The following is a 16,367-nucleotide window of genomic DNA, read 5'->3' as shown; positions in this document are numbered from 1 at the left end:
GATTCAAACCTTAGCTCGACCTCTTGTCAACAAAGGATCTGGGGATGCCTTCACACCTCTGTGTGAGTTGTTCCCACAGGTAAGATGATGATAACAGGGTCTACTTAGCATAGCACCTGGCACATACTGAGTACTTTTTATGTTCCGGGTACTGTTCTAAATGCCTTAATTAATTTAATCCCTCTACAACTCTAGGAGGCAGGCATTATTCTCACTTTATAGGAACTGTAAATGAGGAAAATGAGGCTGAGAGAAAGGAAATAATTTTCCCAAGTTCACAGAGCAAGTGAGATGGTCAGTAAACAGCAGCAATGACTGTTCTGAGACAGCAATATGTGGGACATGATCTCCGAGACTCCAAGGAAGGACAGACTGCAGGCTTTCTGCTTCTGCACTAGCTCCAGTCTTGTTCCCTCAACTGCAGCAAATGACACAGACCAACTGGTGTTGTAAATAGAGTTAGCATAATATATTTATTTTAAGTGCCATTCATGCATATCACTTCTGGCAGCAACAATCCTAATGACACTTGGAATATTTCTTTACAGCACTAAACAGTTACAAAGAATGGGTGCCATTCATCATAGAGGCAAAATATGAAATCGTGCAATAGCAAAACTGTAGAAACATTAAAACACTGACTGGCCAACAGCAGTACAGAGAGCAGACTGTGTGTGCACAGAAAGCCAATGCATTTCATCACATATATACAATATAGATATGTACACATCACCCTCTGAATGAACAATATCAAAATACTCTATTCCATTTGAAATAATCCCCAGATTGATTCCCTCCCACTTCAAAGGACATCTGAGAGACACATATTTACAAAAACACACATGAATACATTTACATTTCAAAAACTGCCACAAATGCCAGTCGGATTATTCTCCTGGACAGAGTGCCCCCATTTGATTATATGCATTTGATTCTTTTCCCCAAGTCTTCAGTCAATTTAAGCCCAAGACAGAACTTGCTTTGCGTTAACAACTACCCACTGAGACAACCACTAGAGGGACGCGGTGCACCTCGCCAGGTAGCTGTGCTGGCCGGACCTGCCAGGAAGCCCGTCCTGGGCTGCCCAGTCCTGTGCGTTAACTAGAGTGGGATGGGTCTGGGTGGAGGCTCTGCCTCCAGGGCCATTCATGCTAAGTTTAAATTCTCACAAAAATCTGGATCACTGCACATCAGTAAATGATTGCTGAATGGGAAATTAGCTTCACACAATTTGTAAAATCTTCATCAGTGGTTTCTATTTGAATCACTCAGTATAAGCTACTGCATTCCAATACTCAAATTGTTTAAAGTGCACATTGCTACCCACACAATTTAAAGTTTCAAAACAGCTATTTTGGTATCTAGAGAACAGTGACTTGAGCAGACTAAGAATCACCCTCCCCCCTTTTTTTCCAAGCTTTTTCTCTGCAGGCTGCTATCTCATCTTGCCTCTAATCCATCTAAGAGGGGCCTATTGGCTGCCTTTCCAGAATCCCCCGATTTTTACTGATCCAAGGGGCTGGAACTGAATTTCCTTTCTCATGCCAAGCAGGCTCCAAACAACAGGAACATAGAGCCCTTCCTTTCTCCCCAACCTCACCAGCCCTTACTATGGCTGGCTTCCCAGTAATTCATTCAAGGCAACACTCCATTAAAAAAATACCCACAGACATTCACAAACACTCTCACATACACACAGAGAAATAAAGATGTTTTGCTTAGTCCAAGTAGAGATTACTCAATCACAGAATCAGTAAGGGTAATTAAAGTGACTTAAGCATGGCTGACAGAGACTAGTAATGCTAAAGAGCAGCCAGTGAGCAGCCAGTACTCCTTGATTTCATGGAACATTTTATTTCACCATTAGAACTGAAAGAAAAAAAAAAGCTGGTTTTGGTCTAAAGAACCAAAAAATCTATTCATTGAAAAAAAAAATCTCATTTCTCTCAGTTTCATTATAAAACTAAGACAATCAATCCATGCAAAATAACTGTGATATAAAACAACAAAAAAACCAAACTAATAAAAAATCCTAAGATGCAGGCTGCATTCAAAGAAAGGTACCAAACGGCATGCATACACAGGCACACAGGACAACAGAAACAGCAGGCCACGCAACAGTTACTGCACTGGAGAGTGAGGCAAATAAAACCCACGTGTGGCTCTACACTCCTCTCAGCGCTCCCTAAATGCAAAGAGAATGGGGGGAAAGCTGCTTTATAAGCACTGCCCTGCTGTTCTGAAGCCCAAATGAGCTCAGATTCAAATTCCAGAAAATCTTACTGAGCTAATGTCTCAATCAGCAGAAACGCAAAGATAGAGAATATACTCACAAGGCAGGAATAATGACAAAGAGAAAGACACAATCTCTCTCTGATTGTCTTGTCTGTAAACTCTTATCAAGAAAACTAATTCTGTGCTTGCAGACACTGCATTTCTTCTTAATGAACCCTACAGGAGTTGGGCATTCACAGAAGATAGCAATAAATATTAAAATAACACTTTTGAATAATAAATACATTAGTGAATGTGGAGACATTGATTTGTTTAAAAAGCCAAGAATGCCCAGATTCTAATCAATCAAACACATTTAGAACTGGCAGACAGTGTAGACTTAGAAAAACAGATGCTGACAAGGTACAACATGAACTCTAGAATCCCCCAGGCATCAAAAAACATCCGTCAGTCCTTCCTGCTACTCGGGAACAATGTGCCCCTTTAGATTGTTTGGAGAGTATCAAACTCTGGGTTCTCTATGACTTACTAAGAAGAACTTAATACTCACATTTCCAAAAAAGATTTTAAATAAGGGGAACTGGGCTTTGAAAAAAATCTATTTCCTTTCAGTTGCCTACATCAGTTAAAAGCATTCTGCATAAAATAGCCTAACAAGGAATAAAAACTCACAGTAACTTTCTTCTCAAGACATAATAATCCAATTAGAAAAAAACTGAAGCCTTTTAGTAATTTTTGTACACATATTTATACATATGCATCTATAAACTGCTTGCAGCAAAACAGGCTCTGTCTGAAAAATCAGTCTGGCACTTGTGGTCAACATCAAACTGACACAATATGCAAAAGCCGTTCAAATCACACAACAGTTAGGAGCTACATAGGGCAGCTGGCAGGGAGACAAACATGTAGTACTCGTCTGGGTCAGATAAAAGCAGTAAGTCATCCAGCTAAAATCTTGATTGTCTTCAAAAAAAATTTTTATAACATTGGTAAAATGATTAGCAACTTTGTTTTCTCCACTGGATTCTCTTAAACCTTTCCCTTCCACTGCACAGAAAGGTGACACTGGGTCTGGAGCCTTGAGAAACAAGCTCTACACAATTGAATCCCAATCAAAGTCATCCTGGATGTCATCTGGAGGCAGAGAGCGCCGCATCTGGAAGGCTTGGGAAGGCATCATGTGCTGCTGGCTCATGGCTCCGTGATGGCCTGGAAGGAACCAACATCAGCAGTGACTCGCGAGAGAAGGAAGGAAGAAGAAACAAACACCTACTGAACACTCCTTCATGCCAGGAACTCAACGCACATGCTCTCACTCATCCACCCACAAGTCTCTACATAAATGATCTCTATAAATGAAAAGTCTCTCTATAAATGATCCTCATTTTATATGTATTCTGCACCCCACCCCTCTCTCTGAAACAGGGAGTTCACTCCCTCCTGAGGTAGCTTCATTCACTGCTGGGAAAGCTAAAAAAGCCCTTTAGTATTAAACTCTGAGCACCAACCCCAACACATCACACCTCAAATTACCTGCAATCGTTGTTCCTGGAGTGCTGAGTGCCTGTGGGATGTGAGGGTAACCAGGGGGCGGCATCACTGAAGGAGGGAGATTTTGCCTGGAGTCTATGTACAGATTTCCTAATCAGATTGAAAAGAACAAAGAAGGAAAACCTATTACCATAAGTAAAACAAATCAAGCATAAAAATCTTAATAGAATTGTTACCTAAAACTAAATTAAGCAGGTTAAGTGAAGATGAAAACAGAAGGGAGAATGTCTCCTTCTGGATGCTAAAACTCTGCCAGAGGTAATGCTGGATTTTCAGACAGGGTGCCAGGATGGGTGGATACACTGGTACTAATTCTGGCACCATCTCTAATTCTCTGGAAGCTTGCAGGCCAATTATGTCTATTGTTGTTACATACCTTATCATAGTACTTAAGCATTTTCATATCCATTAGTTCATCTGAGTCTCCCTCTAGGCCCACAAAGAAGGCAAGACAGGGATTATCCCATTTTATGGATGAGGCAACTGATTCTCAGAAGGTTGAGCTGACTTGTCCAAAGACACATCAATGTGACAGAGGCTAGGGCTACAATTCAGCTCTAACTCATAGGTTCTTTCCAGTAACAGCTGTCTCTACTGCCCTCATTTTCTCATCCTGAAAGCAGACCTAAGTGTGCACGACCTGATTAACAAAGTGAGTGAAGGCACAAAATGATAGGAAAGATTTATATAAAGTAAAAGAGCCACCTCAAAAGTGATTAACAATGTATTATTTAGAAGTGTGAAGATGGAAAATATAGATCTTATTTAAATAGCATTTCAGAAGGTTCTTAAATTAATATGCTTTCATTGACAGCAGTCACCAAGAATAACAGCTCTTGTTATTCTTGTAAAATGTCAATTACATTGCATCCTAATGCAAAACAGAAAGGGAGGGGAGGATACATCACACAGGCACCCACAATAACTCCTGGGGAAGAACCATGGTAACATCGGTTTTACATTATGAAACATCTGGAATCCTGGAAAGGCTTTTCCCCTAAGGTACGCTAGTGTTTCACACAGACTACACCTGCACTCTAGGAATACCGTAATTAAACTAGGAAACAGTGATCATTTTCCCAGAGAAAACAGAAGGAGAAGAAAAGTCTTCCTTTTGTATTCAAGGTAGGGCACACTATCTTTAGCCACTCCGAGTTTCCACCTGCCACTGGAAAGTCAGACTGTCCAAGCTTGAGACAGTCTCAGAGATAATCTAACCCAGCCCTACTTCTGTTCATGTAGGTGAGGAAGTGAGATGAGAGAAGATGGGAAAGAACCAGGGAGACAACCCAAGACTTCTGACTTCCAGCTACTGCCTCCCAAGATGACATGCTTTTTTTATAGAAAAGTTTAAAGTCAGAATTGATGTCTTTGACCAATCTGCCATACGGAAGACTTCAGAAGAAGAGAAAAGTTATACCAAGTTATAGCTCTAGTATATTTTTGCAGGAGAAAAAGTTCTGCCAAGGGCTGACCAGCCTTCACATTTGTGGCTCATGTTCTTTCTTAAGGTTGAATCAGGCTACGGGGCTTCACTCCTCTGAGTAAAGGAGGAGAGAGGTGAGAATTAGAGAAGAATCATGAAAATAAACAAGACGACGGGCATAAGCTGACACCCAAATTAAACAAATGGCCTTAACTTTTTGAAACTGTCACATTCTTAACACTTTTATTTTCATGTAGAGATTCTCATTACTTCTCATCTCCCCCCACCTCCATGTTCTCATTACACACTGAACAATGAGAGTGTAGCTGGACTTTCTAAGCAAGAAATTAACTTACAAAGCAGCTTCTAAAGATTTCTGAGATCCTATAATATTTAGAATGTAGTCATAAGAATTTAAAAATCTACACTGTGCTTCACACCTAAAGCTAATATTGCAAATCAACTATATTTCAACAACAAATCTAATCACAAAACGTATTTTTTGAAAGCAGACTTTTGTTGAATGACTATTCATTCATTTAAGAAGTATTTGTGCTAATAAGCATAAACGAAAAATAAAACTCCCAGCCTTTTTGGAACTTGTTTTCAGATTATTGGGAAGGATGAAGATGGGAGGAAGGGAGGAAAATAAATAGTACATTATATACACTATGGAGAAAAATAAGGCAAGGAGGGGGAAAAGGAGTGCTGAACAGTAGGTGTTATTTAAGTAAGATCAGGGAAGTCATCACTTGAGTAGGTGCTTTTTTAGGGAAAAACTTGAGTCATGTGTCTATCTGGGGAAGTCACTCAAGACAGAGGAAAGAGCAAGTGTGAAGGCCCTGAGGTAGGTGGTGTGTGTCCTGAGCGTTTAAGTAACAGTAGGAAGGCCAGCAGTGCAGAAGCAGGGGTGTGACAGGAGGGGAAGGGAAAAGGAGACAAGGTCAGAGAGTAATGGGGGAACAGATAAAAATTTAAGATCATGGCATCCAGTCCCATCACTTCATGGGAAATAGATGGGGAAACAGTGTCAGACTTTATTTTCTTGGGCTCCAAAATCACTGCAGATGGTGACTGCAGCCATGAAATTAAAAGACGCTTGCTCTTTGGAAGAAAAGCTATGACCAACCTAGACAGCACATTAAAAAGCAGAGACATCACTTCCGTCTAGTCAAAGCTATGGTTTTTCCAGTAGTCATGTATGGATGTGAGAGTTGGACTATAAAGAAAGCTGAGTGCTGAAGAATAGATGCTTTCGAACTATGGTGTTAGAAAAGACTCTTGAGAGTCCCTTGGGCTGCAAGGAGATCAAACCAATCAATCCTAAAGGAAATCAGTCCTGAATATTCATTGGAAGGACTGAGGGTGAAGTTTCAATATTCTGGCCACCTGATGCAAAGAGCCCACTCAAAGACCCTGAGATTTGAAAAGATTGAGGGCAGGAGGAGAAGGGTGTGACAGAGGATGAGATGGTTGGATGGCATCATTGACTCAATGGACATATGAGTCTGAGCAAACTCTGGGAGACAGTGAAGGACAGAAGAATGGTGTACCACAGTCCATGGTGTTGCAAAGAGTCAGATACGACTGAGCAACAACAAGAACCAGAACACAACAGATCCTGAACAAATGATCCTTTTGATCAAGGATCAAAAAGAAATGACCACAGAAGTCTAGGAACAAAGGGTTTTAAGAAAATAATCCAGGATCTCAGTCTAGAGAGAATCCATAAGAGATGCCTGGCCCCTCTGACAGGACAGTAGTGGATGGGACTCAAGAAGACCTGAGCAGGCAGAGGAAAACAATCAGCAGGCTTGAAGAGAGGATAGGACAATGAAAATTACCGAGACAGATTAACAGGAAGAAAAAAGACTGAAGAAAAGCAAACAGAGCCTAAGGGACCTGTCGGACACTAGCAAGCAGCCCAATTATGCATTCTGGGAGTTCCAGAAGAAGAGAGAGAAAAGGGGGTAGAAAGACTATCTGAACACAGGTGAAAACCTTCCAAATTTGATGGATGACAGGAATATAAACATCCAAGAAGCTCAATGAACTCCAAGTGAGATGAAGTCAGAGGAACCCACATCAAGACACATTATGAGCACATTTTCAAAAGCCAAAGATAGAGAATTTTGAAAGCAGCAAGAAAGAAGTGACTTGTCACATACAAGGGATCCTCAATTAAGACAATAAGCATATTCCTCATCAGAAATTTCAGAGGCCAGAAGGTCAATCTATTCAAAGTGCTAAAAGAGACCAAAAAAAAAACAAAACTGTCAACAAAGAATCCTACAGCTGGTAAAAGAGTCCTTTCAAGAGTGAGGCAGAAATTAAGACATTCCCAGATGAGTAAAAGCTAAGGCAGTTTGTTACTGTTAGACCTGTCCTGGAAGATAATGGTCAAGAGAGTCTTGCAGGAAGAAATCAAGGGACACTAGATAGTAAGTTAAAGCCATAAGAAAAAATAAAGATCTCAATAAAGGAAAATACATGGGCAATTATGGAGATAGCATTATCATAACAATGATTTTTAACTCCACTTTTTGTTCTATATATGATTTAAGATGCTAATATGTTTTCTAAAAGCTGTTAGTATAAAAGTTCATATTACTGTAACTTTGGCTTGCAGCTTCACATGTTTTATACATAATTTAAGAGACTAACACATTTAAAATAATTATCAGTGTATGTTTTGGGCATACAACGTAGAATCATGTAATTCTGAGACACTGACAACCAACAGAGGCAGAGGTGAAGATGAAAAGGAACAGAGTTTTCATATGTTACAGAAGTTACACTGATATAAATTCAAATTACTGTGTTGTAATTTTAGAATGTTAAACTCAGTTGCCATGGTAACCACAAAGAAACAGCTACAGAATATACACAAAAAGAAATGAGAAAGGAATTTAAACATTTAACTACAAAAAATCAACTAAACACAAAAGACGACAGTAATGCAGGAAATAAGGGACAAAAAAAAGCCACAAGGAATAGCGAAGAAATAGTAAAACATAAAAGTCACTCCTTATCAATAATTCTTTTAAATATACACAGATCAAACCTCTCAATCAAAAGATGGAGATTGGCAGAATGTATAAGAACACACGATCCAACCATATGCTGACTATAAGAGACTCACTTGAGATCCAAAGACACAAACAGATTGAAAGTGAAAGGATGAAAAGATATTCCATGCAAACAGCAACCAAAGGAGAGCAGAGATTGCTGTACTAATAACAGACAAAAGACTTTAAACCAAAAAAGGTTATAAGAGATATCTTGTAAAGTCTTACTCCCTCTAAAGGATATTATATATCAACAAAAGGTGCAAAATAGCAAGAAGACAGAACAATTATAAACATTTATAATTGTTTATGTACATTTATGCACCTAATAACAGACTGTAAAAGTCATGGAGCACAACAGAATTGAAAGGAGAAATAAACAGCTCTACAATTATAGTTGGAGACTTAAATACCCATTATTTCAATAATAGAACAACCAGACAGAAGATAAGCAAAAGGAGGATTTAACACAAAAAGCCAACTAGATCTAATAGACATATATAGAACATTCTACCCAACAATAACAGCATAAACATTCTTTTCAAGTGCATCAGTTATTTTCCAGAATAAACCATGTTAGGCTACAAATCAAGTCTCAGCAGATTTCTAAAAAATATTTATTTATTTCGCTGAACTAGATGGCACTCCACTCCAGTACTCTTGCCTGGAAAACCCCATGGACGGAGGAGCCTGGTGGGCTGCAGTCCATGGGATCACTAAGAGTCGGACACGACTGAGCGACTTCACTTTCACTTTTCAGTTTCATGCATTGGAGAAGGAAATGGCAACCCACTCCAGTGTTCTTGCCTAGAGAATCCCAGGGACGGCGGAGCCTGGTGGGCTGCCGTCTGTGGGGTCGCACAGAGTCGGACACGACTGAAGCGACTTAGCAGCAGCAGGTCTTAGCTACTGCATGGAAGATCCTCAGTCCTAGTTGTGGCATATGGGTTCCCTGACCAAGGATTGAACTTGGGCCCCTCTGTATACAGTATAAGACTCTGTATACAGAGTCTTAGCCACTAGACCACCAGGTAAGTCCCTCAATAGATTTTAAATGATAGATACCATACAAAGTGTCTTTTCTGACCACAGTGGGACAAATTAATCAAAAACAGAAGTAAAACTGGAAAATTATCAGATTTGTGGAAATTAAATAACACACTTAACCAATGGATTAAAAAGAAGTCACAAGGATACTTAAGAGATAATACAAACAAAAACAACATACCAAGACTTACAGGAAACTGCAAAAGCAGTTTTAAGACAGAAATTTATAGCTATAAAGACTTACATTAAAAAAGAGACCTACAAAAAGAAGACACCAAACCCAAAGCCAGCAGACAGAAGTAGTAGTACAGGTTAGAGCAAAGATAAATGAGACAGAGAACAGTAAAACATTACAGAAAAATCTGTAATACCAGAATGTGGTTCTTCAGATTAAAAAAAAAAAAAGCTGACAACGCTTTAACTAAATGGACTAAGAAAGAAAGATCCAAATTATTAACATGAGAGCTGAAAATAGTAACATTACTACTGATTCTACGGAAATAAAAAGAATAAGAACTCTTTTAATAACTGTATACCAACAAACAGGACACCCTAGATGAAACAGATGAATTACTAGAAACACAAAATCAATAAAAAGTGAATAATGAAAAAAGAAGAAACCTGAACAGACCTATAATGAGTAAGAAGATTCAATACATAAAAAAAAACAAAACCCTGTACAAATAAAATCCCAGGATCTGATGGCTTCATGGGTGAATTCTACCACATATTTGAAGAACTAAAACTGATAAGTGTAATATAACCACATTAACAGAATGAAGGGCGGAAAGCCCTCACAATCATCTCAACTGATGCAGAAAAAGCATTTGACAAAAGTCAACACCTTTTATGATGAAAGTGTGAAGGTGTTAGTTGCTCAGTTGTGTCTGACTCTTTGAAACCCCACAGGATGTAGTCTGCCAGGCTCCTCTTTGCATGGAATTCTCCAGGCAAGGATACAAGAGTGGGTAGTCATTCCCTTCTCCATGGGATCTTCCCAATCCAGGGATCAAACCCACATCTCCTGCATTGCAGGGAGATTCTTTACTGTCTGAGCCACCAGGGAAGCCCTTTCATGATAAAAACACTCAACAAATCAGGAATAGAAAGAAATCACTTCAACATAATAAAAGCCATGTATGAAAATCCCACAACAAACATATTCAACAGTAGAAGACTGAAAGGTTTTTCGCTACTATTATTAAGACCAAAGCAAAGATGCCCACTTTCACCACTTCTATTCAACACAGTCCTGGACATCCTAGCCAGAGTAATTAGACAAGAAAGAGAGACAAAGGGCATCCAAACAGAAAAGGAAGAAGTAAATTTATCTCTGTTCACAGACAGAATTTCATGTGTAAAAATCCCTAAAGATTACACACAAAAAAACTGTTATAAGAAATGAATTCAGCAAAATAGCAGGATACAAAGTTAACATGAAAAATTCAATCAGATTCCTATATATGAACAATCTGAAAGGGAAATAACAATAAATCCCATTTTCAGTGACATCAAAAAGAATAAGATACTTAAGAATAAATTAACTTACTTACAGAGATTAAAAACTTGTACAATGAAAACTACAGCACACTGATGAAAAAAATTAAAGATGACACAGACGCACGTCATGCTCATGGACTCAAGACTTAATATGCTAAAGCAATCTACAGATTCAATGTAATCCATATAAAAAATCTCAATGACCTTTGTAGAAATAGAAAATCCCATCCTAAAATTCATATGGAATCTCAAGAGACCTTGAACAGTCAGAACTATCCAGAAAAAGAATAAAGCTGGTGGACTCACACTTCTTTTTTTGTTGTTTTTGAGCTTTTTATTTTGTATTGCAATACAACTGATTAACAAATGTTGTGATAGTTTCAGATGAACAGTGAGGGGATTCAGCCACACACATACATGTATCCATTCTCCCCTGAACTCCCCTCCCATCCAGGCTGCCACATAACATTAAGCAGAGTTCCATCACACTTATTTCAAAACTTACTACAAAGATACCATAGTTGGACAATGTACTGGCATAAAGACCAATGGAACAGAATAAAAAATCCAGCAGCACACATATATATAGTTGAATGATTTCTGACAAGGTGTTAAGACCATTCAATGGAGCAAAAGACAGTCTTTTCAACAAACGGTAACAGGAAAACTGGATACACACACACAAAAGAATGAAATTGGGCTGTTATATTAACCATATACAAAATTCACTCAAAATGGTTAGACTTATATGTAAGACCTAAAACTTTAAAACTCTTTTAATAGAGCTTCATGACATTGAATTTGACAATGATTTCTTGGATATTATACTGAAGGTATACAGGTCAAAAGAAAAAAACCCACTAACAACACAGTAAAAATGAAAACAAAAGAATGGGAGAAAATATATGTAAATTATAATTCATAAGGAGTTAATATCCACAAATACAGAGAATTCCTAAAACTCAGCAACAAAAAAACAAACCTGATCAAAAAATGGGCAAAGAACATTTCCCAAAGAAGATAAAAATATGGCCAATATGATGAAAAGATGCTCAACATCATTAATCATACAAATCAAAACTATAATGAGACTCCACCACACACCCACTGAAATAGCTACTATTAAAAAAAAGAGAAAATAACAAATGTTGGCAAGGATGTAGATGAACTAGAGCCCTTATTGACTGTTAGTGGGAATGTAAAATGGTACAGTTGCTATGAAAAACAGGATGATGGTTTCTCAGAAAATGAAACTTAAGAATTAGCAGAGGATCCAGCAATTCCACTTCTGAGTATATACCCAAAATAACTGAAAGCAGAGCCTAGAAAATATTTGTACTTTCATGTTCACACAACACTATTTACAATAGCTAAAACATGGAAGCAACCCAAGTGTTTATTAACAGATGAACAGATAAATGTGATGTGTATAGATACATAAAACGACCATATGACCTAGCAATCACACTCATAGGCATACGCCCTGAGGAAGCCAAAACTGAAAAAGACACATGTACCCCAGTGTTCACTGCAGCACTATTTACAATAGCTAGAACATGGAAGCAACCTAGATGTCCACTGACAGATGAATGGATAAAGGAGTTGTGGTACATATACACAATGTAACATTGCTGCTGCTGCTGCTAAGTGGCTTCAGTTGACTTATTACTGAGTAATGTAACATTACTCAGCCATAAAAAGGAACACATGTGAGTCAGTTCTAATGAGGTAGATGAACCTGGAACCTATTATACAGAGTGAAGTAAGTCAGAAAGAGAAAGATAAGTATCATATACTAATGCAAATATATGGAATCTAGAAAAATGGTACCGAAGAATTTATTTACAGGGCAACAATGGAGAAACAGACACAGAGAACAGACTTTTGTACATGGGGAGAGGGAAGGAGAGGGTGAGATGTATGGAGAGAGTAACACGGAAACTTACATTATCATATGTAAAATAGATAGCCAATGGGAATTTGCTTATGTCTTAGGAAACTCAAACAGGTGCTCTGTATCAACCTAGAGGAGTGGGATAGGGAGGGAGATGGGAGGGAGGTTCAAGAGGGAGGGGATATATGTATGCCTATGGCTGATTCATGTTGAGGTTCGACAGCAAACAACAAAATTCTGTACAGCAATTCCCTTCAATTAAAAAATAAACTGGGGGAAAAAAAAAAAAAGACACAGAAATGAAGATTCACAAAAAGGACTAGGGTTCTAGAGAATATGGAAAGATCAAGTATGTGAAATAAGCTAGGATAACAACTGAATGAAGCAACTTAGGATAGAAAGAGAGGGCTTTTCAGCATCAAGTTTTAAAACAAGACAACAAACAGGAAAGAAGTCAACTTGGAGATAAAAGACATCAAGAAATTAAAATGGAGAGAGAAAGAACCTGGATATTAAACACAGAATATAAATTTGAGAAAAGTGTAGGCACTGCAGTCTCACAGAATAAATGAGATTGGCTATAAGGGGAAAGAATAAAAGAAGAAAGTGAGATGAAAAATGCAGAGCACAAATTTTGAGTTCAGAGTAAAACTTAAATGAGACTTCCATTATGTATACTCTTTAAATAAATTAACTTTAATTTTAACATTCTTAGAAGATATAAAAGATGTGTTGATTTTCATTGCAAGTCTCTACAAATTTAAATTGATAACACCTTAAAACTATGTTCTTATTACAATTAAAATGTACATATCCTTAAGACATTTTCTTGATTGGTAACTTGAAAGGTTAAAGACCACAAACAATAAAATAATCAAGTAAATCACGACATAAAAACATAGTTTCTTTTATCTTACTTTTTCTAAGATATACCTTCAATTACTTGATTTCATTTCTTAGAAATAAAAAGATATAAATGGATCACTTCTATCATTAACAACATATCAAGTTTCCCTAAATAGTTACTGAATATGAATGAGAAAAAGAGAAAATCAAGAAGAAAATTAAAGCCATACCTGTTCCAATGTGCTGGGAAGGTTTTGTTGGATGCATGGCACCATGACAGACATTCTGCTGAACATTACTCTGTGAGTGGATAAGGCCAGTTTGTGTAAAGAACTGATTAAGAGAAGAACAGAGATCAGCAAATTGAACCTGATCTAAAGACCAGTTCTTGAGATCTGCCTGTCTCATACTCTCCATCAAACCTATGAGGAAAACATTAAAAATACTGTTAGCATGGTCCTGCAAACATTGCAAAAAAAAACCAGCAATTTTTTTCCAGCCCTCAAAACTTCCACTGGTAATCTTTTGCTTATGACATTTTCTAAATTATTCAAAGACTGATTCTTATTTCCCTCAGATCTCTTGTCTGTGACCATCCACTACATCAACTGGCCAGAAGACTTAATTAAGAATTTTACAAAGTGTTGTTTTTAAGCATACTACCAACTGTAAAAGAAACACTACATAAGGAGACGCTTACTTCAAAGAAACTTACAGTTACTCAAAAACACACGATCATGTGTATTTGGTTATAAGGAAGAAGGAACCAATACTCACCTTGGAACTGTGAGAGGTCTACATCTGACCAATTAACACTGCTGGCAATTCGACAGCTTTCTTTGAGCATATCAAGTGTTGCATACCAATCACTTGAAACACCTATAAAAATAATACTGACAATATTATAAATCTTGGATAGCCAAAGTTTGAGCTAGCCTTATTCCTGGTACTGGATGATCCCAATCCAGTTTTACAAATGGATTCAAACCCACTATATCTTGTGTTGGGCAGTCTGTTCTGAGACAGGAAGGAAAGGTATTATTTCTTTGCACTTTACAAATAAATGAAATTGAACCTAGAGGTGACATAACTTAACAAGGCCACTGTGATGTATCTAAGAATTGAACCCAGTTGTACTCTGCAAAATTCCTAGAGGCCCCATTCACCTTGCAGAGGTCCGTGGCACCCTTTGGAGTTCTGCAATGAGACTGCCTGGCCTGTGAGCTATGTCAGTTAAACATCTCACCAGAAACCATCAAGACCTATCTTATGAGCAGCAGACTTAAAAAAAAAAAAAAAAAAAATTCAGGGTATGAATCTATCATTCTAAAGGAAACACTTGGCAGGAATATGCAAAGAAAGAAAAAGTAGGAACATTCACCAGATACATAAACACAAAGTACTAGACCTCCCTGGTGGCTCAGGCAGTAAAGAATCTGCCTGGAATCCAAGAGACCAGGATTTGATCCCTGGGTTGGGAACATCCCCTGGAGAAGGGAATGGCTACTCACTCCAGTATTCTTGCCTGGAGAATTCCACAGACAGAGGAACCTGGCAGGCTATGGTCCACAGCATCGCACAGTCGGACATGACTGAGTGACTAAGCACACATGCCAGACTAGGGCATTTTATATCTGTATTTCCAATGTGATCCTCTTAACAGCACTGTATACCAGGGCTGTTTTATTTTTATAGATAAAAAAATAACAAGACTAAAAGAGCTACTGCACCAAAGATCTAAGAGTCATAATGAGGACTGAAATGCAGGTCTTTCAGACACAAATCTATACTCTTTATTCTATACCACACTGAATCACAATAGATTGCAGACAGACTGTGCATTACATTCTTCTTTAAAATGCTCATTTTCCAGAAGGACAAGAGTTAAAAACCAAAACCTGCAAGGGTTGCTGAGTTTGCTTATGTTATACTAATAAACTGTAATCAAGACAATAATCCAGTTTAATCTATGGATTAAACGATTTACAACTATAGGACTACAGCAAGGAAACATAAAAGAAGACAGATGAGTACAGACAGAAAATATATACAAGCCCCAGATAAAAGATTGGAATTCACAGCCAAACACAACAAGTCAGAAGACAAAAACTTACCAGAATTACAGGATACCTGTTGTGGGGGTGGAGGCGCCTGATGTGTCAACGTCTGATGCGTCTGATGCTGGTGGTTCGGATGGTGCTGTATGTGTTGGTGTGGAGAGGGGTGTTGGGGGTGAGGTGACTGGAGCTGGTTGTGTTGCTGTGGGTGTGGTGCTGGGTGCTGGGGACGCTGTGGATGCTGCGGTAAACCATGCGGTCGATGGGAGGGATGTGGAGACGGCTGTGTGTGCATCTGGGGATGTGACAGTGAGACCTGTGCAACCGAACTACTGCCCGTGGTGTTGAGGCCACTGCCGTGACTGTTGGTCAGGCTGCTTTGGTTGCTGTGTGGGTGAGAGCTCACTGTACTGCTGGGAGAGTGCTGATAGGAACAAGAAGTGTGGGACTGCTGGGAAGATTCAGAAGGGATGTTCATCAAACCTGAGAACAGAGAAAGCAAGATCAGTGATGGTCAGATTTCAGTTGTATTTTACGACAAACATTTGCAAAATTATTTACAGAGCAAAAGTATATGCTGTCAGGAAGCAATTCTGGTTCAGCTGAACAAGTGCTGATGTAATATCCACCACACCCTGGGCTCTGGGGTTACCGAGAAGAAACATCATTCTCTGTTCTCAAAAGTTCATGGTCAAGGGGAAGAGACAAACACTTGAGGAGATTTTGTCCAACATTGTAAG

The 16,367-nt window shown here is 38.5% G+C and overlaps 1 protein-coding gene across 6 annotated transcripts in view; it reads right to left on the bottom strand.

Moving 5' to 3' along the window:
* Nucleotides 1–454: 454 nt before the first annotated feature.
* The window catches only part of FOXJ3 (forkhead box J3), a 136,265-nt gene continuing 120,352 nt past the window's right edge, over nucleotides 455–16,367 (bottom strand). For all 6 annotated transcript variants that reach the window (XM_044945168.1, XM_044945167.1, XM_006050950.3 and 3 more), the window contains 5 exons: nucleotides 15,685–16,110; nucleotides 14,348–14,449; nucleotides 13,801–13,992; nucleotides 3,772–3,879; nucleotides 455–3,447 (listed from right to left, as the gene is read on the bottom strand). In XM_044945168.1, coding sequence (XP_044801103.1) covers nucleotides 3,332–3,447; nucleotides 3,772–3,879; nucleotides 13,801–13,992; nucleotides 14,348–14,449; nucleotides 15,685–16,110 — 944 coding nt within the window. In that variant the 3' untranslated portion in view covers nucleotides 455–3,331. The remainder of the gene's footprint in view (nucleotides 3,448–3,771; nucleotides 3,880–13,800; nucleotides 13,993–14,347; nucleotides 14,450–15,684; nucleotides 16,111–16,367) is intronic.

Source organism: Bubalus bubalis, chromosome 6, assembly GCF_019923935.1.
Source record: "Bubalus bubalis isolate 160015118507 breed Murrah chromosome 6, NDDB_SH_1, whole genome shotgun sequence".
NCBI lineage: Eukaryota > Metazoa > Chordata > Mammalia > Artiodactyla > Bovidae > Bubalus > Bubalus bubalis.
This window is presented reverse-complemented; position numbering and strand designations above follow the sequence as displayed.